We start from the raw sequence: 25,995 nt of genomic DNA, 5'->3' as shown, positions 1-25,995 counted from the left end.
ATATCTTTCTTTGATGATAGCGTGCATCTCGCAGTGATCCATGCTAGATACGACGTTGATGTGCATTTTAGTCATGATAAAAGTATAAAGAATAATAAATATAATTAACATATATGATAATTAATATATAAATTTGCGAATTTAAAGAAATTATCTTTGAATTTAACTATATCTTATCTATTTTCCTGTAGAAGTACTATTGGTAATGTAAAGTGTTAATATTTAGTGTTTAATCAGAATTAATTTAAAGAGATTTTGAAAATATAGTGAAATATGCAGCCATTCGCCCGGTAATACTTGCGTTGCGTGATTTACAATTAAATTTCAATATAACGTAAGTACTACCGATCCAGGTCTCACTACATGTAAGTTGGTGCATATGGAAATCCATGGACTGACGTTAACTCTACTCTAAAGTCCACGTTTCATGGTACCAATTCGCTATGTCTTACCTCTTCGAGAACTTCAGGCTTCTTAACTAACAGAAGATGTATGAGACCCCGTTTACCGTCCAACATCGTCACCTTCAAACATAACGGATTATTAAGCACGACCGTTCCTGCTTTTCGAATTTCGAACAATAAAATCCTCAGTAGAACTTTTAATCACGTCCGCAACATTCATGTGTGTGTTAACGCTATATCGTCCGCAAATCGAATCAAGAATTGTTCGTTTCGCGCCAGAAGAAGTGACTCACATCATTTCGCTTGTCGCCGGCAATTTTTCGAGGAAGTTTTACAAATCTCATCGGCAGTTCTCTATTTAGTCCCTCTATTTGATCGAAATTGTGAAGATACAGATATATAAATAAGTACAAGATTTTTTTGTGTTAGAATCAAATATTTATTTAATAAATTTTTGTTAAGTACTTAGTATTTATCTTTCAAATGATACGAAGCAAAGCAATCACTTCGTACTACAAGGTGTAATACAATTCTACAAGACTTACACATTAAATTTATTCTCCTAATTTGTTTGTTATTATAATATACATGACACCTTCTTCGTTTTCGGTTATCGGTTTCGGAAATACGTATCAACTGGTGTTCCTTTAAGTTGCCAGAAAGTCTATTGATCGAATCACGATTGGAACCATGCAATGTACTAGCTACTTCAAAGTACCGATTCGGACCTTTTGTCCTCGACATGAATGATCGGAGGGACTGTATTGCACGTAGTTGATGCAAAAACACTTGCTGTTTAAATCGTGAAATGCAAACGAACAAACACTGCTTCTACTTCGCGATATTTTTAATTTAGAACACAATGATGTTCTGAAATGAAACATTTTCGATGTTCGAAAAAATAAAAACAAAATTATTAGTATCACCGTTATAATAAGAAACTGTATAAATTATTGAAGAAACGTATGATATAAAAATATACTTCATTGATACTTGCAGCAAAGACATACTGAGAGACTTTTGATATTTACTCGTTGAAAGTTCAAGAAGAACAGATCCGGTAATCATAAAAGTTAATAAAAAGTCCGAATATGTCGATATAGCACATGGCCAATAATCTCGAAATGAAAATTTTGAAGTATTGGAATTTTAAATTGAAATTATTTTAAGTTTCTCGCGCTAATTTTAGAAAAAGCTTTTTATTTGTCCATAAACTATTCTCGAAAAATGCTATTTTCTAATATAATTTTTTTCAAAGAAAATAAAGCTTTTTTAAAAATTCGAGAAAAATATGTCCTAGATCAAAACTTCGTTTTTAAAATGAAATCTTGTTTATCAAAATCGGTCAAGAATTACACCTGTTCTCATTAATAGCGTAAATCATTATAGAACCAGGGATAGTGAACAACACGGACATGCCTTTACGAATTTTTTAAAAAGTTTTATTTTTATGCATAAACTATTGTCGCAAAAAATAACATTTTGTGACATGATTTTTTTCGAAGAATAAATAAGAATTAATAACATGTTAGAATATAGTTGGTAAAACAGGAAACTATTATCTGTAAATCGATAAAATAGGATTTTACTACTATCGATAGGTTTGTTTCCTACTCTATTAGAGAAACGATAGAAAAAAATAACTCTGGGTTATACTTCAAAAATATTGTAGAAACGAACAGTAATGAAAAACTTTAATGTCTTCACAACATTATTCGAAGATAACTTTATGCTTTATCAAGACTAATATAAGACAGTTAATTATTGAATTTATATATTTTATTTAAATTTCTTTTGAATATTTTATTAAATTATCTTTTATAAATATAGCACCACGTTCAATCTTGTATACAAACAAAATAAAATATAACAAATAGATTAGATAGATAAAACTAAGTATATATTCTATAAAATCTATTTGTATATCATTTGTGTATACATATATAATTAAGTTTTTATATAAAGTTGCCTAAACTATAATACAAATTTTACCATTTACTAATAATGAGACTGGGATGTAATCTCGGAGAATCTTCAAGTACATCATCAGGATTTAAAATTTGTGAATAAAAACTTTCTATTATGCAGATTTCTTCATATAAATCTTCTGTAGTCATTTCTAAAATATTCGCAGCTTCATTTAATAACCAACGAAAACTTCTTGGTAAAATTTTTTCAAATAATTCAAAATTTTTCCCTTTGACACGACTGAATATACAGTGATACATCCAGTAATCTTGAAAAGGACAGTAAAATTTCATGTTATCAAGTTTTTGTTCGATGGAATCTATGTCCTTGTTTAAAGGAAAATTTGTTTCATTGATACCTTGATTTTCATCTAAATTATCAGATATATCAAATAAATCTAAACAATCATCCAAATCTTTTAAATTGCCACTATAATTATATTCTCTATCAAATATTTGTTTTTGTTTTTCCAATATATCATATGACTCTTTGAATATATCCATTTCAAGATTATCAGATTGATTCAGGCTAACATCAAAATTTAATCCAGTAAAATTATGTAATTCATAGAAATTAAAATTATCTATTATATTAGGATTCATGAAATTATACATATTCATAAATTTTTTTACTTCTACAGCTTTTATAAATTTTCCTTTTGAATCACGAAATTGATGCATTTTACGTTTCATAAAATCTTCAACAGTTTCCTCTTTTTGTGGTTTAAGCATTGATTCTTGTTCATAATGTGTTAATTCAATATTATATTTCTGATAAAATTCTATATTTATAAATTCAGTTTTTTTTTCAGTATCTTTAGGATATAATACGTCATCTTCCGATTCAGAATTATCTTCTTTGGGTATTAATAATTTACCACTTGGTAAAACATCTCCAAATATAAAATCATTATGATCATTACATTCGAAATTTGTTATCTTTTTAAACGAACTTTGTACATCATCAAAATGCTGTAGTTTTGTATCGTTAATTCTAGTATAGCAAGGTATATTTTTATCCATATAACTAACAAAATTTTTTATCTTTTTTACATTTTCTTCTTCTGATTTAATATAATCATGTACTCGAACATCTTCTTTAAGTTCCAATAAATTTGTCATCTTATTTGGTTCAAAGAAAGGTACAATTTTATCGATAAAATGTGATCTAGAATTTATAATTTCTAAATTTATATTACATTGTGCAGCAAGTTGCTTAAAACTGTAAAAAAACATAATAGTTACAAATAAATATTTTTAACATAAATACAGGTAAAAATATATATACAATGGATTTTACTTACTCTTTGACATGAGTCATGTACCCAACTTTTGTTACATAAAAGTCAGTTTTTAATATATCAGGAAATTCGTTGGAGGCATTATCATAAAGTTGTTGAAGATAAGAATGAAAAGGAGTTAACGATGGAGTAAATATTGTCATGTCTTCTGATGGTGTGTTATCTTGATTTAATTTTTCAAAACACCGTTTCATAGCATCAGAAAGATCTCGTGGAAAAAGATGCTTATAATTAGTTATTTCTGGAGCTTCTCCATCTTTTTTTGATTTAATAAATTCCAAAAATTTAAAGTACATATGATTTTTTAGCGGTATGCTTGGATTGTATTTCAATTTTGTTGGAAAATGGTTATTTACTAAAATATTTTTTCTACATTCAATGTATCTTTGCCATTCACAAAAACTAAATAATTTTTTATCAAGTACATCTCGTTTTCTAGCTACACTGAAACAAATAAAAAAAAAAAAAAGATAGAATAGAACCTTTTAAATGATACATTTTAACAAATTAGAAAAATAAATATATCATAAAAAAAATAATTACAAAGAAATGTTTGCATTAACAAAATTTGTTTGCATCAAGATCTTCATAAACATTTGTTTTCCGTTCATTTAAATCTACCCCATATATAATCATATTATTTTTAATAAAAGCATATGGCATTCTTTTGTAAGTAAAATATATATCCCAGGATCCATCTCTCTTAAGTACAATACCACCGCCATTTTTCGTAAGTTTAGTCAACATGTAATCTAAGTTTCTCTGTAATGCAGTTCTTGGATCATAACCTTGGTTAATATCTTCTGCAATACGTCGAGCCATTCCAAGCTTTATCATAGATTCTCCATGACCCGTTAAAGAACATCCTACATTTTTATCAGCATATGTTCCACATCCCAGTAATGGAGAATCTCCCACTCTTCCAACCAGTTTTCTATTTAAACCACCTGTTGTTGTTCCAGCAGCAATACTATAACCATCCCATGCCACACAACCAACAGTTCCAACACTACCTATAGATAATGTTAAAATAATATTTTTCATCAATTGTAATATTTTTACTTTATTACTTTGCAATGTTTGAATATGTTCTAAATCTTCCATATTATAATCAGTTATATAGCTTTCATTTTCACTTAATTTATAGGCAAGATATGCAGCTGGTGCAACCATATTCCCTTGTGATAACCAATTTATATTTGCACATTGTGCTAACTGTTTAGCACTTTCTCCAACAATTATATTATTTGGGAGATTCTCCAAAACGTACCTAGCAAGCGATATAGGATGTTCTATATCTGAAATTGCTGCTACTGAGCCACATTCAAATTTATCTCCGTCCATAATACCTGCATCCATTTGTACTTGTCCTATATTTAATACATATATCATTATTTAGATTCATATATATTTCTTATAGAATTGGTACATATTTCTACCTATTTCATTTAATACAGATCCATAACCACAATTAAAAAATTCATCACATTCTAACCACCATAAAGCTGTTTCTACAGCTTCTATAGAACTACCTCCCTTTATTAATTTTTTATATCCATTAGATGCAGCTTTCTGACAAGCTGTCATTTTTTCAATAACCAAAACATCTTCACAATTTCCTACACCACCGTGTACAATTATACACGGTAAATTTGTATCTCTTTGACAAATACACTCCTTTTCCAAGTTATTACATGTTACATTTTTAAATGTTTCATCTATATTATTTCTTTGTTTAAAGCTTTTATTTTTTCGATAATAACATTTTGTTATAGACATAATGAGTGATTTTGTAATACAAATATTTTTATAAAATTTGAGACAAATATAAATGAAAATTTAACCTACTCAATTAAAATGTCATTTTTCTTATAAACAAAAAATTGAAAGGTGGAAAAATAACACAACTTACTTATTAATATGTTCTGCAGTCTTACTAATAATATTCTCCGTTATACCATCCAATCCAAATAATACTTTTAATACAACTATAATAAATGCCATGGCACGTGCTTCATAGTTAGGGATGTATGGCCTTTTAAAATCAAAAATCATTGTTGGAGGAGAGAGAGCAATAAATCTTTCAGCATATAGTAGTACTCCTCCTAAAAGATATTTTAAGAAGTAATGCATGATTAATAATAGTACATTTTTTTATATATTAAGAAGTTATATATTAAAAGTTTTCATACTTGGTAATGCTAATTCCTGACAATAACGACTGATCAGTGGAAAAAGATTTGGACAACTCATTTTTTTAATTCCAATAAATTTTGCCATACTTGCAGCTATCCTTCTCATACCCTTATGGGTTATCTCTGTATTTTGTGTTAAAAAATTCACATCATTCTGAGACAGTTTCACTTCAGATGGAACTAAATGATCTAATCTATAGTAAGACATATGACCCTCTCTTGCATATCTAGTAAATCACATTATATATACATACAGTAACTAACAAAAAGAAAAAAGATATATTTTTAAATCAAATGAAGTATTATTATAATTACGAACCTTAACATATCACTTAACTGTATTGGTTCTTTATGAATTCTTAAGCCAAGATAAACAATAGCCCACAGTTTCATTGCTGTAATTATATATGGTCCTGCTTTATATTGAGTAGTAATATGTGTTTCTCTGTATTTAATCCTTTTTCCATAAGGAATTTTTTTTGATAATTCTTTTATTTTTTTAGATTCCTCTTGTGCATGTTTGCTAAAGGACACCCTATATAAAAAGTTTTAATTAGTACATATTCTAGTACATACTAAAGTTTCATTTTATAGTTATAAGCAAAACATACTTTCCTTCTGCTTCAATTGATGTTCCTCCATCAGAACTGTAACCACTTTGAGTAATTGCACTAAAAGCATCAGAATTTGTTTGAGATTTCATATATTTTTCATAATCTGCATTTATCATGAGTTTCTGTTAAAACCAATTTAAGTAGCATATATTATTTTAATATCATTTCATCAATTTTTTTATAAAACAAAGAATTTTACACTGCAGTAGAGTACCTTGTTTCTATGAAACATTTGTGAACCACCATCACTTTGAGTACCAGAAATCATAGAATTACTTGCACTATTTATATTTGTTCTATTCCGTTTTCTAATCTTCCTTTGTGATCGAACTTTGCCATAAATGATTTCTGCATCTCTGTAATAAAATGGTCATAAATATAAAAAAATTTTGGATCTCATATTTTAATATAGTCAAAGAAATATAAACCAACTTTTTACGATATCTTTTAGATAGTTTTGGTACACATTTCTTGTTTATCGAAATGAATGCAACTTCGAGTTTGTTTAAATATGCTGCCCATAATTGTAGCACAGTCAATTTTATATCCGGCGAAGCACCAAGTTCAATCAGTTCATCGGTTAATCCAATTAAAACAAAATTATATATTTCCCATGTTGTCCACCCTTGATTTTCACCTGCACAGTCATTCAAATTTAGTGTATATACTCTAATAGTACTATAGAAAATGATTACGATAGATACCCGATAACCAAACAAGACAAATAAAATTAAATATAAAATATAATATTAACCATGTTTTCGGTCTTTCTGTTGTTTTATTGTAATCTTTCGCAGTTTCGTAGTTGGATCTGCACGAATTTCCAATACTTCTTCTCTTATTTCCTGAATAATGAAAATATAACGTTATATTATAACCTTAAAGTAGAAAAATTGTTTTCGATATACCTCATTTTGTGTTTGACAGATTTCACAATAAAAATAACCGGCTTCCTTGGAAAATTGTGTACCACCGCAAACTCGGCATACTTGCTTAATTTTTGTATCTCCTTCCATTAAAACTTGTTAAACTTGACAAGCAGAACACACGTGTTAACCAAATTAAAACGTCACTTTAGAAACCGCCTTTCTTTCCTACTATTTTGATAACATTTTTTATAATAGGTTTACTACTAGAGGACACTACGAGTACGTTCGTAATATACCCATAGCAGGTAAATTAGATCTCTAAAAATTCTAAGTATCCTTTTATAATTCTAAAAGTGTCCCCCTTTATAATTCTAAAAGATGACTATTTGTCAAATAATATATCCATTAAAAAAGAACGTAAGGCCGTGTTTTACATATCGTAAACGTACATATAATTTTCCTTAGATGAATATATATATAAAGAAAGTAATTCAGTCCAGGTACAATTAAATTCATAGTCACATCTTCGCCGGTTTTGCTTCTCTCTTGTATCGTTTCCACCGGTTCACTTTCGTTGCAAGAATATAAATAAATAAATATAGCTCTAATAAATAGAAATATTTAGAAGCCATATATTTACTTGTTTCCGATCATATTCGAAAGCAATTAAAAGAGGGTAGAAAAAGAAAAAATGTTTCTTTATAATACAGTCCGATAATGTGGGGGTTAAGCTATAGAAGAATTACGAGGCGGCTGTATAGTTCGCAAGCACTCAGAGTATATGTTAGATAAGTAATGTATAGAAGGTCACGCGCGCGCGTGATATGTGTGTATGCGTTCATGCGCATGATCCCTTCGTTATCGGTAGACAGGACACTCGGCGGGGCACAGACTCGGGCAGTGACTCGAGTAGTCAACACGACGTTCCTTCCCTCGTAAGTTAACCAAAGGTTTAGAAAGAGACAGACAGACAACCCCGGTGGCGCTTCGATCGAGCGAACTGTTGCACTCCGAAGTGGCTCGGGTACCCCGGTCCTTGTCCCCCGCGATTCGTTGGGGATTCGAGAGAAGAGTCACGTCGGCGCGTTGTCGCTTTCAGTAGTAAACACCAACTCGCGTAAGACGAATCTCGGATGTTCGTGTTCACGTTCTGTCATCGTCGAAATCATCCGTATCTTTTGGTAGCACAGTTTTATCGCGTTACTAGTTAGTATACCACCGATTAACCAAACCAACGACTACACCATCGTCATGATTATTCGTCGGTGTCCATTAAAACGTTTTTACGTGTTTCAACGTTTATATAAATTGAACACGAGACTCGATGCGTAGTTTCCTCGTCGTCCTCGTCGTCGTCGATGTCGACGAGCATCTTCGTCTTCTTCACGAATAATCTATAGAGTTGCTACTATCATTGTGGTGTAATCGTCGTCGTCGTCGTCTTCGTCGTCTTCGTCGTCTTCGTCGTCGTCGTCGTCGTCGTCGTCGTCATCGTCGTCGTCGTCGTCGTCGACGTTTAAGCGAGACGACGAAAAAGGAGAGAGAAGTGCGTGTGCTTTCGTGTTTCCTAGTGATCGAGGACGACAAGTTTTAATGGGACGATCGCATAACTCTTCTCCTCCTCGTTGTTACCTCTCGTCGACCTGCTTGAGAAAGCACGACTTTCTCTCTTCTGTTTTTCTTCTTCCTTTTTGTCTTCCTCTCTTTTTCTTTTTCTTTTTCTTTAAGAAGTGCTTTAACGCTGCTCGGAGGACCTAGGTGTGGGCCTTTCGAAGATATATTCCAACGTATTCTTTATTTTCTTTGGAAATTCTTCGTACACCACGGTAAGCCTCCCAATATATTCTACTTTTTTCTTTCGTGCTTCTTTATAAGAGAGTTAGGTCTAAGTGCTTCGTTCTTAAAAAAAAAAAAGAAAAGAAAAAATCCTCAAGGGACATTTTTCAAAGCTCCTCACATCGACGAGAATTCTTTCATCAAAGCGAAAAGAGTGTGCAACCCTCTTTTCTGCTTTTGCGTGATACATGATATAAAGGAGTGTGTATCGGGTTTTCCATACTAAAAGTAAATTACAGAACGATAAGATCAACGTGTACGTAAGCACCACGAGATTAAACTACGAGACAACGTCGCGATGCATGCTGGACACAGGACATCGGATCGCGAAAAGGGAAGAGGGGGATATGAAATGAGCGTCGGTTTTACAGGTTAATTTCTTTTTTTTTTATTTTTCATGATCCGTAAGATCACATACTCTGGGAAGAAAGTAAATCTTATTCTTTTTACACGTTCGTCTTGAGTCAAAGTTAATTTTTGTAAATGCAGTTTTGCGAGTAATTATCTTCTTCAAGTTTCCATAAACTCTACTTTGACTCGAGTTTTTATTCGCGCGATTTTTTTCTTTTTTCTTCGATTTCATTTTAATAAGAACTCTATGTCATAATTAATAATATGATTTGTACAATATTTCGATATTTTATATATGTTATATATTCTTATCTCTCGAAATTTATCGAAAATGGATATCATACGGAATCGCGACATCAATGGGCATTTTTAATAAAGCGCATCCGCCATATTGGAAAAATGATAGATCCTATTGGTTGGTTATTGGTAGAAACGAATTATAGAGTGACGACACCATAGGAATAAAAGTATACGCATATGTATAGCATTAGAATTAGCATTACCAATGCAGAAAGAGAATGTTATGCGTGTGTCGAGGAAAGTATCTCCTTGTAGTTGATCCATGTACTATATACATACATTGCTATTACACGACTAGCCCATCCATTGTTATTATTCGCAGCACGTCGTAACGTGTACGTACTATATAGTCTGTAATAAGTTCTTCTTTTTTTTTTCTTTATAGAAACGGTCAGTTCGATTTTCTAGTTCGACCTTGAAACTATTCAGGTCCTTGTCCTCGCCGGAAGATTTCTGTTTCTTTTTCGTTAATATTGCAATTTCTTTTTCTTTTATAGATACATGTGCGCGTCTCACATATGTGTATGTGTGTGTGTGTGTGTGTGTGTGTGTGTGTGTGTGTGTGTGTGTGTGTGTACGTATGTGTGTTTATTATATATATACATATTATATATATACATTGATCTAACGCGGTCAAACACCTGAACGATCGCATGTGATCATTGTCGGTCGAATTATCCTGATACTCTAATATAGATATTATCTAAGATATTTCTCGTTGGTTTGTCGATCGATGAAAAGCAATACGTTCTGCTTGATATCGTCATCACATCGTAATTATCTTTCTCTCTTTCTCTCATGTCCGTTCCCATAATAGATAATACGAATCGGGCTAAGGTTTTCCTTGGGCCTTTCTTACATTTTTATAGTTCGTTCATAGATTCCTAATCGAGATTATAGATACACACAATATACCGAATTTTCCGCGTTTAGTTAAGGCGCGACTTTCAATCGTTGTTCTTCGACCTTCGCGATACTTCCTCGCGATATATCAACATACATACATATTACATACATACATATATATTTCGTCGAGTGTTTTTACGCAGAGTCAGAAATAAAGAAGAATCGATATTTGTCAAGAGAGAGAGAGAGAGAGAGAGAGAGAAGACATCTTGTTGTTCGTTGAAGAGGTTATCGAGCTTGGAACATATACATATATACGTATGTAAGACATAATATTAGGAACCTTTTAACAAAAATAAAAACAATTTTTCCGAGAGAAGAGAGTTATACTTTCACGATAATATACATATGTACATACGTACGTATGTATCTCACATTAATATTTTATCTCATTGAAATCAGACAATCGATTTCTATCTTTCTCTTTCGCTCTTTCATCCTTTCTCACAAAATTTATCATCGTTGTCATTGTCGGCGTCGTCGTCGTCGTCGTGGTCTTCCTACTTTCAACGTCGTCCTTCTTTTTAAAAAAAAGTATCATCGATGATCATTAAGATATACTTAAACGTAGGAAGAAATGATTGTAAATTACATGTAAGAACGTTGTGCACTTTCGTTCTCAGTTTTTCCCTTATATATATATATATAGATACATATCTACTCATAAAATTACAATGTTAACTTAATACTTTATACGTATCTCGAGTTTCGAAATTTCGAAGAAAAAAATAATATTTCTCTACCTTTGAACTGATAATTCATTGTCCTAAGTGCGAAACGTACATTTATATATGTATACTTACATACCTAGATACATATATATATATATATATATATATATATATATATATGGCTTCCAGATATGTGTATTTAGAAAAGTAATAAGAAAGATAAGTTCGCCATTGTTTTTAATCCAGCGGTCGCTCTTATTATATGTGCTCTCGTATATATAACTGAGTTTAAAGAGGATATACTTTTTTGACTGATGTCGTAGCATCAGAAAAAATTAGAAAGGGAGAAAGAGAGAGAGAAAGAGAGAGAGAGAGAGAGAGAGAGAGAGAGAGAGAGAAGAGAAAATTAATTAGCGAAGCGTCTATCATCTCTCTACTCATCTTCATTGTCTTCTCATTCTCTCTTCCCGTCCCTTCTTTCTTATCCTTTTTATTCAACTTTTACGTATAAACTTTATGTGCTCGTCTCTTTAATCATTCGACGATAAATGACGAACGTGACAATTTTTATATAGGTATATGTCTACATAAATTCAAAAGATCATTTTTAGGATGGATCAAAAGCTCAGATGATTTTGAAAAAATCGGAGTACTTTTTTTGAGATTGATTAACTGTTTAGATTATTTTTTTTATCCTTTTTTTCGGATTATAAAACTATAAATTCTTTCTATCTTAACAAAACTAATACAAGTCTAATAAGATTCGAAAGAGAGACCAATAGATTTTTGATAATATCTAGAAAAACTTTCGGACCATTTACGAACTTTCGATCCACTTCGCTCTGTATTTTTTGCTTCTCATGCCTCCCCTATCCTCCCCCATCCGCCCTAATTTTTATTTTATAACTCCAATCTCATTTATGCATTATGATCTATCTCTCTTCCTTTGATCTTACGTAATAATCGTCGATAAGATCGATAATTATATATGACGGTCATAGAAATACATATAAATTCGAAAGGATCGAGTTCACGAAAGACTATAAATAATTCTTTCTCTTATATAGAATAAAAAGGAAGGAATAAAAGACAAATTGAAAGCTTTCGACGAACTATTCCAACAATAGATCTTTTTTTCCTTTCTCTGTCTCTTCTCTCTCTCTCTCTCTCTCTCTTTTCTCTTTCCTTATTCAGATCATTGCGACGAATCGATGAATATCGATTTTCTTTTTCTTTTTTCATTTTTCTTTTTTCTTTTCGTTTTCCAAACGACAGATTTATATCACTGGAATACGTTTCAATGTGTTCTAAATAATCCGTAAAGAAATACGCGAATCCTATAGTCTTCTGTCAATGTGTTAACACGTTAAGCCTCCTTTTTCATGTTAGAAAAAATGGACTTGGCTTTGTTCATAGCTCCCTGTAGATATGTAAGTATGTACATATATACCACAAAGTCTCTACCCTAAATTTTACATCAATACGATTCCGAAGGTAAAAAAGAGAGAGAGAAAAAAAAAGAGAGAGAGTAGTACGAGGGGCATGGCCCATGGAATATGTCTCAGGGGGTTTGATCCGATCGCTGGACCAATCTATATATGTATACATGTATATGTGTATATATGTATATACACACACAAACACATACGTACGAACGATATTTTCCTCCGATTTTTATCACCGTACATACCGTGACGTTTCTCGATGAAGATAAATATTTCCAAAAAAAAGGTCTAACGTGATTTTTAGATTAGCAGTGAAAAGTAAACATGTCTTTAGATTTTAAAACGATAAAGATTGATAGACCTTCATATGATGATATTTAGAGGTTCAAACTAATAACGAAATATAAGTTTAAAAGTTATTGTAAAAGAAGATCGAAAGGAAAGGATGTTAAAGGTGAAAGATCTAAAGATAGGAGATTATAAGAAAGATTGATCCTTTTAGAAAATATGGATCAAGATAATGTAATCTGTCACATCAAATATTAATTGCTACTATATACATACATAGATATATACGTACATATATATTGCATATAACAAAATGTAGTACCAACGATAGCAGTTATGAGTACACAATGACATCAGCTGCACCTGAGTATACAACTGCTTCGATTGTGAGTTTAATATCTTCTTTGGTAATGCATAATGCATTTTACATAGTGCTACTGTAAAAACGAATGCATTCTCTCGTGTTTCTTTTTCATATTTCTTCTTCTTTCTTTTTTCTTTGCTTTAAGAAAATGATCTCGATTGAAATTGATGAAATCGATGTCGAAGTATTTCTTTTGGTTTTTTCTTTTATTTTCTTTTTTTAAAAAGATTAGAAAAAAGATGACGTTCTAAAAAATTTTTAGAAGAAAATTTTATTTCTTTTTTTATTTCCGTCTTCTTTTTCTTCTTCTTCTTCTTCTACTTCTTCTTCTTCTTCTTCTTCTTCTTCTTCTTCTTTTTCTTCTTTTTAAATCTTTCCAACGACAAAGAACTTTAAAGCACTAATACAAAACTTGGCGATGTTCCAACTTTTACACGCTTTTATCGACCCTTTTTAATAGAGACGATAGGTTTAAGAATTTTTCGAGTATCATCGAAAAGACGCAAATAAAGTATCATATACGGAGTCAATAATCTTGCTTGTAATTTCGAAGTAATTGACACGTTTCGATCATTTTCTACGCGAGTTATCACGCTTACATATTTACTTAGATCGATAGATAAGAAATTTTCTTTGTTAAATAATTCCAGATTGTTTCCCGTATTCGAGATGTGATTTTTTTTTATTTGATTTGTTTTTCTTTTTTTTTTCCAATCAAGAAAACGCACTGTGGATATTGTATATTATTTTACACCTCGATTTGCGTAAAATCAATACTTTGTTACGGTGGTTTTTATCACGACGGCACCTGTTGATAGCAAGTCGTTCGAGTAAATCGATAAAACAAGGGATCTTTTTTTCCTTCCTCATATATTTATATGTATTATATTTGTAGACGTAAATCATGAACGTATTCCTGTAAATTCGAGTTTTCATAAACATTTAACAATTTGGTCAATTATAAATTAATATAGGATGCTAAAAAATTCATTTTTATTAACATGACTAAAAATGGACAATGTTGACAGTAATATTGATAATTGGAATGTGCAAAAGGTCGAAACATTATTCGGTTAATTACAATCGAATGTAATGTTTGTAATGTAATGTTTAAATAAAAATTCAATCGGTATCAATCTCGCAAGCATTAAAAATAAGACTACTAACTTCTCCTGCTGGATTAGAAATCAATTTCTTTTCTGGATATCCAATCGCTATCACTTATCAATCACTATCAATCGCTAGTCTGAAAACTATCGATCGCTGGACTTGAACTAACTATTCTCTCTCAGAACTTGGTTTGCATCTTCTGATCCATATAAACACACATACACACACATACATACACAAAAAATCGCATCTTTACTTACAATTAATAGCAAAACAACACTCGGCATGTCTTAGATATAAAATATTGTTGCTTCTATAGCTTCAAAGATATCGCTTTACAATTTACATGCAAAGATATTCACCGAAATTCTACGGTTATTGATTTATTTTGTTTCTTTTTTGTTTCTTTTTTTTCTTTTTTTTTATTTCTAACGATTAGATCACTCGATATTGGGTAATCGTCGAAAATTTTTGTTTGTACAGTAGTATATATATACGATAATATAATATCAGAAATATGTACATTGATTACTAGGAATGTTAATTGTGTCAACTATGAAATTCAACGAATCATAGGATTGTGATAGGTCATAATGAGATAATTCAAATAGTGATGGCGGTTTGGTGACACGTGTGTATCATTCATGTTTTCTTACTCGTTAGAAAATATATCATCCAATTTGCAATTGAAACCGATGTTAAAATGATTAGAGTATCTTAACAATTGTTTTAATTGCATCGAATTAGAAGCATAACATTGTTGAAGATCAAATTCAATTTTCTTAGTTCGTATATATTTATATAGATATATAAGAACGTATATTACAGTGAGATCTGTTTGTTTAACATCGATTCGTTCTATTCGTTTCATGTTAAAAAGGTCAAGAAGTAAGGTAAACATTTGTAGACTTTTTATTACCGAATCAGACGTCCTTCTGGCATACTGTAATCGAAAAAATATAGCGATAGTAGGTACTACGTCTTATCAAGCTAGCTGATTGTTTTGGCTCATCGAATATTTTTCTTTTTTTCCTTTACATTCTAAGAATTAGGTAACTCTGAGAAACACATAATAAAAGGAAACTTGTGGTACCATATCGTTGTATTCTTTCAACAAAGCTAAATCTAACTTCAGAATTCTTCGCGTTCGAGAACATTTCCAAAGTGTGATCGAGTTAGGTTTTAATAATATATAATTTAAACAAATTACTGCTTGAATCTTTTATTCCAATCTCAATTTAGAAGGGGTTTGATGATGGTATACGAATTTTCTTCAGATTTTCTGAAAAAGACTTTTATATGCTGAAAAATATATTGAGAAATAAATGAAAGAAATAAATTCATCGTGATAACCATAAAAACATTTAAGGGCTAATTAATATATATAGATATGTATGGATTTGTTGAAATTTTACATAATTTAATTTCCATAATTTTTTAACGTTTGACCACGAAATAAATGTAAAAAATCGCGAAGCAACTCCGATATCAAAGGATACATCTCGATTTTTATATATCTTTTTTCGATCGTTTTTCCTTTTCTTTTTTTTTTTTCTTCATTGAAGGCGATCGTTGAAGCTTTTCATTCAACCCCCAAACACGACAATTGGATCGATTTTTTAAATTAACTCGAGATAGCGATAATCGCTTTTTATGCTTTTGTTCGTAACGCGGATCGACGAGTTTACGAGGTGGTTCTCCCTCTTTCTTTTATCCCTTTCTCTCTGTTGAGGAGGACGACCACCGAGAGAGAGAAAGAGAGAGAGAGAGAGAGAGAGAGAGATTCCACGAACGTAGAAAATCGCTATTATTATATACCTGCACATGTACTTGTCCCTACGTACATACATACATACATACATACACACATATGTATATAAATTACGTTTATCAGAAGGCTATCAGAGTGGTGCGTCGCCAGCGGGCGAGTCGAACGCTTCAATTGATCGATAAACTGATTCCATTAACTCACCCGTTACCAGGGAGGTAAATGGGTTACCCTAACGCATATTCGCATCCTTCAGAATTTCTTTTCATAAACTAATATTTTTTTCAATTGTATTCGTTCGAACGCATTCGTTTTAATGGCGCTCGTTCGTACATAAGTAATTTGTATCTTCCCTTTGAAAATGTCAACGAATACGATTCATTTAAGATATACGTTTTATAACTATTATATTCTTATGAAAGTCTGATTACGTAGCAATGCTATTATTGTATACAGATTTGTGATGCAATTCTTTCTAACAATCACGATGCATGTTAATTCGCGAGGCTGTTCGCGTTAATTGGATTAATTTGGATTTTCTCATTCGTTTTACGTTGAAATACATATTTAGACGATTAAAAAGAGAGAGAGGAAGAGATTACACTTCTCGTTTCATACTCCTCTTTTTCGTTCGCGTTTTTTTTTTTTTTTTATTTTCCTCCCTTTGTTAGATTTATTCGAATACAATCTCTAATACACCTGTTGAACTCTGTACATCATACTTCGATACTCATTTTAAAGAGAGAGAGAGAGAGAAAGGTACCTATAGTCGTACTCGACACTTAGATTAGATTAGTTACATATGAAACAAAAAGACATGTTTTCCTGAAAGACATTAAATTAAATATTCCTATTGTTATAATTTCTTTTTATATTCTTTTCAAATATATTTAATTATTATTATAGCGTATAATCTCTATGCCATAAATTTTGTATCTCCTTAGATTGAATAGACGTCGATGTAATTCTTTCTTGGAACACAATTTATCTCCGCCATATTCGATATAATCAATACAAAGAAAGCTTTAGCTATATCGTGAAGCTTCTATAAGTTGATATTTTCTTTATTTTTATTTTATCTTTTTCCTTTTCTAAATTCTCTTTTATTTTTCTTTTCTTTTTTATTTTTATTTTTTATTATTAGTTTTTTTTTAATTTCATTTTTTTTTAAATTTTGATAATGCATGAGTCATAACGCAAAATTATGTGCGAGTAAGTAAGCTTTCAACTAAATTGAGTAAAAAACTCAATTTCTTTGCGCGACAAAATAAATATAAATAAATAAATATAAATGAAGAGTAAAGAAATATAAAAAAAATATAAATATAATATCAAAATAATATTATAAATATAATATCAAAATATAAATATAATATCAAATATCAAAATAATATTGAGTAGATAACAGCGAAGATCCCTTTCCTTCATTTACATCTACTTCTGTCTTAAAGCACGCGAGCAAGCAATTAGACAAAAAACAAATAAAAAAAAGTTTGAGAGATAACTCGTAATATATTTTATAAATATAAAATCTTAACACCAGCGCCATCTATGAGATACGGTAGAAACTTGTAATAGAAAGTGGTAATGAAATTAGCATAGGAGATCATATATATATATATATATATATATCTGTGTATCAAGTTAATTTCGAAATTTTTCTTTGTGTTCCCTAACTCGGGAGAAGTTATAGAGGATAATAAAATTTTGGAGGATAGATAGCATTAAAACTTCGAAATAAAACTATAATATGGATCAAATTCGTTATCTTTTATTTTTACAGTTTTTTTACAATTTAAAGTTTTAACAATTCAAATGACAAAAATGAGTTCTTTTTTTTCTTTTTTTTTTTTTTGGAAATTCCCTATTATCGACCGAGATCGTTATTATTCATCCGCCATTATCTAGGAGTCAAGTATTTTCGTTGTAACTTGTACGTTCATTTATATTATACGTAAGAGATGTAATTTATAACGTACGAAGTATATATAGTATTCATTTATAAGGGAGAATCGCACAGCTGCGCCGTCACGGCTGGCCGAAGAAAAAAAAGGCGCGGAGAGGAGGAAAGAAAGGAAAAAAAAAAAATTGCAATTATACCTCCTTCACCTTGAGGGTGCAACATCGGTTGAAATAAACGAACGTTTTTTATTTTCAGTTACCCACTAGAGGGCCCTTAAGTACGCTTAACTATAATGTACCTTCCTCTCTCAGTTTAGTAAATACAGCCCCTACTCGCGTTTATGTACGCACCCCTTGACGGTACAGTAATGAGCGAGTGCTTTTAAAGTAATCAGCGCGTAAAATTTTCTGTGTGTTTCTAAAAAGTACACAGTGTGCAGAAGTACGTGTCGGATAGAAGGCCCGAATAACGGCACGTAATTTTTTTTTTTTTTTTTTTTTTTTTTTTTAAGGATTTTTCATTAGATATCAATCGTTTTTTCTACTTTTCTTTTTTTTATTTTCGAGTTAAACTCTATTTAATCGTTCAGATGAAAGAGAAAAAATTTAATAAAAATAAGATTCTTCGATTCGTATATATGTATTATGTAGTATTTAGTGAGGATAGTATTATGAAAGTAGCCCGAGTTATTTGAGATATTTTAAAAGACATTTTATTGCGCGCGCGCGCGCACGCACATACACACGCTATTTAAAAATTAAAAAAATTTTTTTAATTGCATAAAAGAATTATTTTTTCTTTTTTTTCTAGAATAAATATATTATTTTAGAAAAAATTACTTATATATATATATATATATATATATATATATATATATATATATATATATATATATACCTAGAGACGTATAGATAACATTACATCGTACGACGTAAGAATGAAAGAGAAAATCGCGAAGAGATAAGCTCCTTTAATTTCTCTCTTCTTTCGTTTCCTTTCTCGCGGAAGAAATGTACTCGTAGATTCAAAATAGAGACCACTACCACTTTGAACTTCCACTCGATAAGCAAAGCAAAATTTAGCAGCTTGAAAAGTATATCCAACGGGATATTCGGTTTTAACTCGAATATATTTTCAATTATATTATACACAAGAACGTTCTAAAGTAAGTAATGCGAACTCGTTTTATCTGCTTTGATAACTTCAAAGATCCACTTGATTCCTCGTTTATTTATGTAGAAAATCGTTCTGCAAAGTGACGATTTCTCGTTACTATTATATTTTATATTTCTAATCTCAACTTCTGGTTTTTCTAATAATACATAGAGTTGGGGCCAAAAGTCTTTAGACAGATCAATGGTTCTTAAGCGATTTTTTTGTTTTGTTTAATCAATTACCTCTTCACGAGACTTTTTTATACTTCTAATTTATAATTCTAGTTTTGCAATTCGAAAGAAAAACAAATTAACATATAAAATTTTGACTCGTCGTTCTGTATTTAACAAGATAACAAAAACTTCTAATAAACTTTTGAGAATTCGTAACGAACATGTCGGTAGAGGCCTTACGTCACATTTTACTATTCCGTAAAATTGACTAATTCGAAATATAAATAACCATATCTCAGCGTCCATGACGAAGTGTCGGTAACCTTGTGAGAATCTGTTCAAACAATTGACTAATCATACGCATGTAAGTAAGTAATTACGTAGGGATTGATGTGTACGTGTAAAGTAGTTGATTGTGTGCCAACTAGATCATAAAGAAAAATAATAATGTCTCTCCCCTCTCCTGTCTCTTTCTCTCTCTCTCTCTCTCTCTCTCTCTCTCTCTCTCTCTCTCTCTCTCTCTCCGCTTTCTACCACCACTCCATATTTTTCCTCTCCCTCTCTATTCTCCTACGATCCTTAACCCTAGCTAAACGTTCACACACGCATTCATATTGCCGGCTATGGTGGCGGCACGTTTAAAGGATACAAACATGTTTTCGATTTCACATCTCGATAATCCAAACGTATACTTTTTATTGTATACAAATGTACGATGTGCAGTTAGTTCGTTACGCAATTAGTATATAAAATAATGATAAATCGTATTACGCGACAGCTTATTTAAGTAATCTACTTCGAAGAATTCGTTTGTTTGTTTCTTTACGTTAAACATTTGTCGGTATAAGATGATTAAATAATAACGATTGATGATAATAGATCGGATCAAAAGTACTTTGGTGATTTTTAAATATCGATTACTTACTACTTTCCTTTTTCGATACTTTTCAGACTTGTAATTAGATTTTTAGTTTTACAATCTGAAAAAAAAAGTTAATAATCAGCTTAAAAATGTCTCGAAAGAAATAGTAATTTTTTAGATATTTATTTTTTAGATATTTAAAATTTATCTAAGAACTATCGATCTTATCTGTATTTCGATCCTTCTATTAATCATTTCGATGATTATGTGTAACATATGTATCTACGGATTAAGAGGATGTAACACGTGTTAGTATATACATATGTATAATGTCATCGTATACGAGTTACGATCTGTGTTGTTTATTAATTAATGAGAATTTGAGCTTCGAGGACAAATAACAAGAGAATTCATAGAAACGTGATACTTCGTAGCGAATAGAAATTTCGAAGGTAACTAGATCCGTTTTCCTTGACACAGAAACTGGATGAATAATTTTAGGTGTATAATATAAATGCGTACTTCTGTTAATGGTTATACATAAATACATATGTATATGTGTCTATGTATACGTTACCAAATCCTCATCGAATTTGACCTTTAATTGTGAAATAATGTAAATTATTTATGTAATGTAACTGAAACACACTGCTATAACTATTTGTATAAGAATAACGATTTTTCAAAAGGAACATGATTTATCAACGTTATGGAAGTAAAAAGAAAAAATAATAAAAAATTGGAAAACTTAATCGCTCTAAAAGATATTTTGCATTTGATATAACATTTCTTTTTTTCAAATATTTTTTTCTAATATTTAATAATAATAATAATAATAATAATAATAATAATAATAATAATAAGAAGAAGAAGATGAATAAGAATAATAATAATAAGAATAATAATAATAATAATAATAATAATAATAATAATAAGAAGAAGAAGATGAATAAGAATAATAATAATAAGAATAATAATAATAATAATAATAATAATAATACAATGCATGTGTATTAATAATTTAATTACGCGTTCTTCTTCTTTTTTCTTTTTCTTTTTTATTATTCTTTTTCTCCTTTCATTCACAGGTATCAAATTTGTGTGAATTAATTTGAAATTGCATTTAAATCATTAAACAATTCATACATCATATATATATACATACTGCATATTGTATAATCCTCGAAAGGAGTAGTAGATAGAAGAAGATTTAGAATTCACAGAAAGCTTCGTAAGTACGTATGGTACAAGTATATATATACACGTGCATACAAATATCTATGTAGATGTACATATATACATACATATATAGACATATCGAACAATAGCACTATCTGCTAATAAGAGACACAAAGCGTAAATCCGTTTACGTATATTCTCCAGCTCACTGGTTAACAATGGATTTCACATCCTATCGTTTAGTACGTCCACTTTTGTTTCTGCGATAAAACGCATACACTAGCATCTATGCATTTCTATTCTTGCAGAAAAGCTTGAGTACCTAAAATACATAAATACATAAGCACGCACGCGCGCGCGCGCGCACACACACACACACACACACACACACACACACATACATATATATACATACATACATACATACATACATACATACATACATACATACATACATACATACATACATACATACATACATACATACATACATACATACATACATACATACATACATACATACATACATACATACATACATACATACATACATACATACATACATACATACAACATATATCATACATATACAGATACACAACATACACACACATGACTATATTTCTAGAAGAGATATTCCTTTTTTTGTATAAGCTATTCGTACGCAAAATTGGTATTTCACTCGACTCGAGATAAATCGAGAGAGAAAGAGAGAGAGAGAGGGAGAGAAATGCATCGAACGTTCGATTCAATCCAATTTACTGTTGTGTGATTGAGGCAAATTCGATTCAAAGTTTCTATCCGAATGTTCGAGATTAAGGACAGCGAAGTGTAACGTTCTATAGCCGCAGATAGGAAGTCTTCTAATCATATATATATATATATATATATATATATATATCCGTCAAATTATATTCCTATTTCTTTATTCGTAAGCAGATGATTACTAAAGATATCATTACGTAAGTCATACATACTTTTCTTTTTACATTATGAAATATTTTAACACGTGCCTTCAAAGATTATATTTAAAGAGTAATTTTTCCATAATGACAAGTACAAAAAAAATAAGTATATTTATTCCTTAGGAAAAAGAAAATAATTCTTGTATGTAATACAAAAATTGTTTAGAATAGCGTGTCTGATACACGGAACATGCTTTTTTTAATAACTCAAATGACTTACTTAGATCACTTTTCATGATCATCAGCTCATATATATATGTGTATTCTACGAGATTGTCGTCGATTGAAAATCGACATAGATACTTACATATATCTATTTTTTTGTCTATCTAATAGTCGCCCTCTCTTTTATTTCATTCAAAAAAAAAATTAGAAAAGAAAATAATAATAATGTTTATAAAAATTAAAAAAGAAAATAAAAAAGATGCAAATTAATGGCGTAACGTATTCTGTCTCGATTTGATTTCTATGCAATAGTGTTTAACCCTTTATATACTATAGTTTACATATACATATACATATACATATAGTTTATTCTCTCTAATATTATTGTATTGTTCGGATTAAATCAAAACATTGTCCAAGGCAAATAATAATTTTCATTAATCAATGATATTTTTGTCAAACTTGTTGGATTTCTTTAACACGCGCTTTTGTAACTCAATAAGCAAGCTACGATCTATTGATCCAAACGGTCTCTTCTCATTTTTTTTCCTCCTCTCTTTTCTTCTGCTTCTTATGTTTTATTCTTCTTTGTCTCTAAACCCCTATCTCTTCGGCTTCTCTCTCTCTCTCTCTCTTTTTACTTTGGAAATGGCTACGTTGTCAAAGACAAGATGCCGCAAAGGGTGAAGAGATGTTGGGGTACCTTCCACGAAGCAACCAAACACCAACAACCACAGAACAGGTGCAAAAGGTTCCATCGACCCTCGACCTCGTAAAGATCCGACTTGTGTTAGTAAAACGGCAGCTGCTGACGCCGTGCGTCCAGTACACATATACCATCTAAGTATACGCGTATATGTACATACGTAGGAGAGACGAAAGAAGGAATGAGAGAGAGGAAGATGTGTGTAGGCAACTAAACGATTCATTTTCTTAATGTTTCTATGACCCTTTTTTTGTTCAACATCGATCCGCCATTTTTTTATCATCATTCTCTTATTACTTTTTCTCTTTCTCTTTCTCTCTCTCTCTCTCTCTCTCTCTCTCTCTCTCTCTTCCTCTCTATCTCCCTTTTTCTTTCTACGCAAATTGCATTAATTTCTATTCACTTATTTCTGATATTCATGTTAGAAAAAGCACTTTGCGAAAATTCAAACTATTCGACGCAATGACAGGATTTTAATTCATTTTCGGCACTACGAATTTCTAATTTAATCTAAATTTGTCTTAAGAGAATTTAATAATACATCTTGTCCTTTGAATATATGTATGTTGAAAAACTATACGAGCGACAATATTTATTCCAACGCCCTTTGGAAGTAGTAAGTTAGAAAGATATAAATAATGATAAACAAAAAGAGAGAGAGAGAGAGAAGACTAAAGGAAATATTATCTAGGGTACTTTTCTCGTGGTAAAGGAAGAAAGCAAAGAAAGAGAGAAAAGAGGTTAAGTAACGTCTTCTCGATTTCGAGCGGATGTATCGATCGTTCGGTCAACGTACAGGAAGTCGAAGCTCGCCTAGAAGCTCGACCCGATACTATCGTCGTTGCTGTAAAGTGCATCGTCTATATATATGTGCCTCTGTTCTATTAAAAACGGCAGACGTGCTCTCGTAATTACTTAATGAGAACACTTCGCATTCATTGAGACGGTCGATAATAACTCTAGATCGATTTTATTGATCGCGAAAAAAAAAATAATAATACTTGATTGATTGATTGATTTATTTATTTAGTAATTAATAAGCATTAATTCAATGTTACAAACAAGAATTACAAGATAAATATAAAAAAGAAAATTGTCATTACGAAAGTGTGGAAACAAAAAACGATAAACTATATTAAATTTTTAATATTGTTGTACTATCTTAAGTTGTACAGATTGTAAAAGTAATAAAAGGTATATATATATTATTTTTCGGTAGTAACATTGGATGCAATGTATCTCTAGATAGATTGTGCCAATGTACATTAGATAAATTATAATCACTCTATATATATATATATACACACACACACATACACACACACATACATACATACATACATACATACATACATATATCATACATACATTAAAGGATTACAAAATTCATATATCTCATCAACGATTATGATTAAGAGAAGGAATTTGATGGTATATAAATACTATTTAAAATTATAGTCGATTCGCTAATAATAATATTTATATATATAATAATATTTATATGAAGTGATTATATATTAGTATAATAAAAAAAAAGTTTGTAGTATAATAAGAAAGAGTGAATTTTTGTTGGAACGATAGACTTTACGCGACCATGAGAGTGAAAGAAAGGTTAACATTCTCTCGAGCGAAGTCTTATAAAAACCCACTTCTATACGGATTCATCAGTATATGTTCTACTTAAGAGAAAGAAAGAGAGAGAGAGAGAGAGAGATGCCTTTGCGATCCCTTTAACATTGAGTGTTGACCCACTATCGCAGAAGGACGTTCGCATCTTTTTGTTGTCCCCGACCGTTTCTTCTTTCTTTTGTTTTTTTTTTTCCTTATACCAGATTACCACAATACTACTTTTTTTCCTTTGCCCTTTGTCCACAATGCTCAATGTACGTACGTACGTACATACGTACATATTTATGTATGGTGTATGTATGATGTGTCGTATGATGTTATGTGTATGTAAGTATGTATATATGTAGTTATACTACGTGAAACTTCACATTTTACGTAAATCGATTGATGAGAACTAAACTACGACGTAACGACGAATTTCAAAGGGAATTCTTTATTTTTTGTTTTTATTGTTACGCTTAACAAAGAAAAATTTTGACGAATATGCGAAACGAATAAGTTTAATCGTAATTAATAAATTAGTATATATCGAAATACCGACAAATCTTATCTTTGTTACGTTTTATCTAATAATCTCTTGTTTCTTATTTTCTTTATTTTTTTTTTTCTTATATCATAATATACACGTAACTCAGTATAGTTATCTTATCGTCTTTTAATATCTATCCCACAAGATTTTTCAATGAATGTTGATAATATGTATATCATGCATTCCTGATAGATTATTTTCTCTTGTTCTAGGTCCACTTTTGATGCGGTTCCCGCTTGGCACTTGGTTATTAAACATTCCAAGTAAGGTCAATGTGTATAGTAAAGCTATGTCATTGTCATAAATCATCGTTTTACATTGGAATTTTTTTCATTTAAAA

The 25,995-nt window shown here is 30.6% G+C and overlaps 3 protein-coding genes across 6 annotated transcripts in view; 1 reads left to right on the top strand and 2 right to left on the bottom strand.

The window, feature by feature from the left end:
• Positions 1-122: 122 nt before the first annotated feature.
• Positions 123-8,122, bottom strand: LOC124423546 (TATA box-binding protein-associated factor RNA polymerase I subunit B). 2 transcript variants are annotated; one of them, XR_006942115.1, is made up of 11 exons: positions 7,390-8,122; positions 7,236-7,326; positions 6,914-7,118; positions 6,696-6,837; positions 6,479-6,603; positions 6,187-6,402; positions 5,865-6,094; positions 5,585-5,777; positions 3,676-4,116; positions 950-3,593; positions 125-771 (listed from the first exon to the last, which is right to left on the bottom strand). XR_006942115.1 is itself a non-coding variant. In XM_046961366.1 (10 exons), exons 1-10 carry the CDS (start codon positions 7,495-7,497, stop codon positions 2,393-2,395), a joined length of 2,952 nt encoding a protein of 983 aa, XP_046817322.1. In that variant the 5' UTR covers positions 7,498-8,122; the 3' UTR covers positions 123-2,392. The 2 variants fall into 2 exon arrangements, 1 of the variants encoding a protein (XP_046817322.1); XM_046961366.1 differs by having other exon boundaries at positions 123-3,593.
• Positions 4,288-5,569, bottom strand: LOC124423549 (isoaspartyl peptidase/L-asparaginase-like). The gene has a single exon (XM_046961376.1). It carries the CDS (start codon positions 5,449-5,451, stop codon positions 5,074-5,076), a length of 378 nt encoding a protein of 125 aa, XP_046817332.1. The 5' UTR covers positions 5,452-5,569; the 3' UTR covers positions 4,288-5,073.
• A 146-nt stretch (positions 8,123-8,268) lies between the features above and the next one.
• LOC124423547 (protein phosphatase PP2A 55 kDa regulatory subunit) overlaps positions 8,269-25,995 on the top strand; it is a 40,009-nt gene continuing 22,282 nt past the window's right edge. Inside the window, exons 1-2 of one of the 3 annotated variants that reach the window (XM_046961370.1) lie at positions 8,269-8,285; positions 25,868-25,918. The gene's annotated coding sequence lies outside the window, so the exon portion shown is untranslated. Of the gene's footprint in view, positions 8,286-8,339; positions 9,177-25,856; positions 25,919-25,995 lie in introns of those variants that run through there. The other 2 variants (XM_046961369.1, XM_046961371.1) reach the window with 2 other exon arrangements.

Source organism: Vespa crabro, chromosome 4, assembly GCF_910589235.1.
Source record: "Vespa crabro chromosome 4, iyVesCrab1.2, whole genome shotgun sequence".
Taxonomy (NCBI): domain Eukaryota; kingdom Metazoa; phylum Arthropoda; class Insecta; order Hymenoptera; family Vespidae; genus Vespa; species Vespa crabro.
The sequence above is the reverse complement of the archived record's forward strand: the minus strand, read 5'-3'. Positions and strand labels throughout refer to the sequence as shown.

Excerpts from the sequence above, each read along its gene's own strand:
- LOC124423549 (XM_046961376.1), bottom strand. The coding sequence starts at position 5,451 with ATGTCTATAACAAAATGTTATTATCGAAAAAATAAAAGCTTTAAACAA.
- LOC124423546 (XM_046961366.1), bottom strand. The coding sequence starts at position 7,497 with ATGGAAGGAGATACAAAAATTAAGCAAGTATGCCGAGTTTGCGGTGGT. Across the intron at positions 6,838-6,913 it reads TCTAAAAGATATCGTAAAAA|AGATGCAGAAATCATTTATG; the intron begins GTTGGTTTATAT and ends ATTTTATTACAG. Across the intron at positions 6,403-6,478 it reads TCAATTGAAGCAGAAGGAAA|GGTGTCCTTTAGCAAACATG; the intron begins GTATGTTTTGCT and ends CTTTTTATATAG.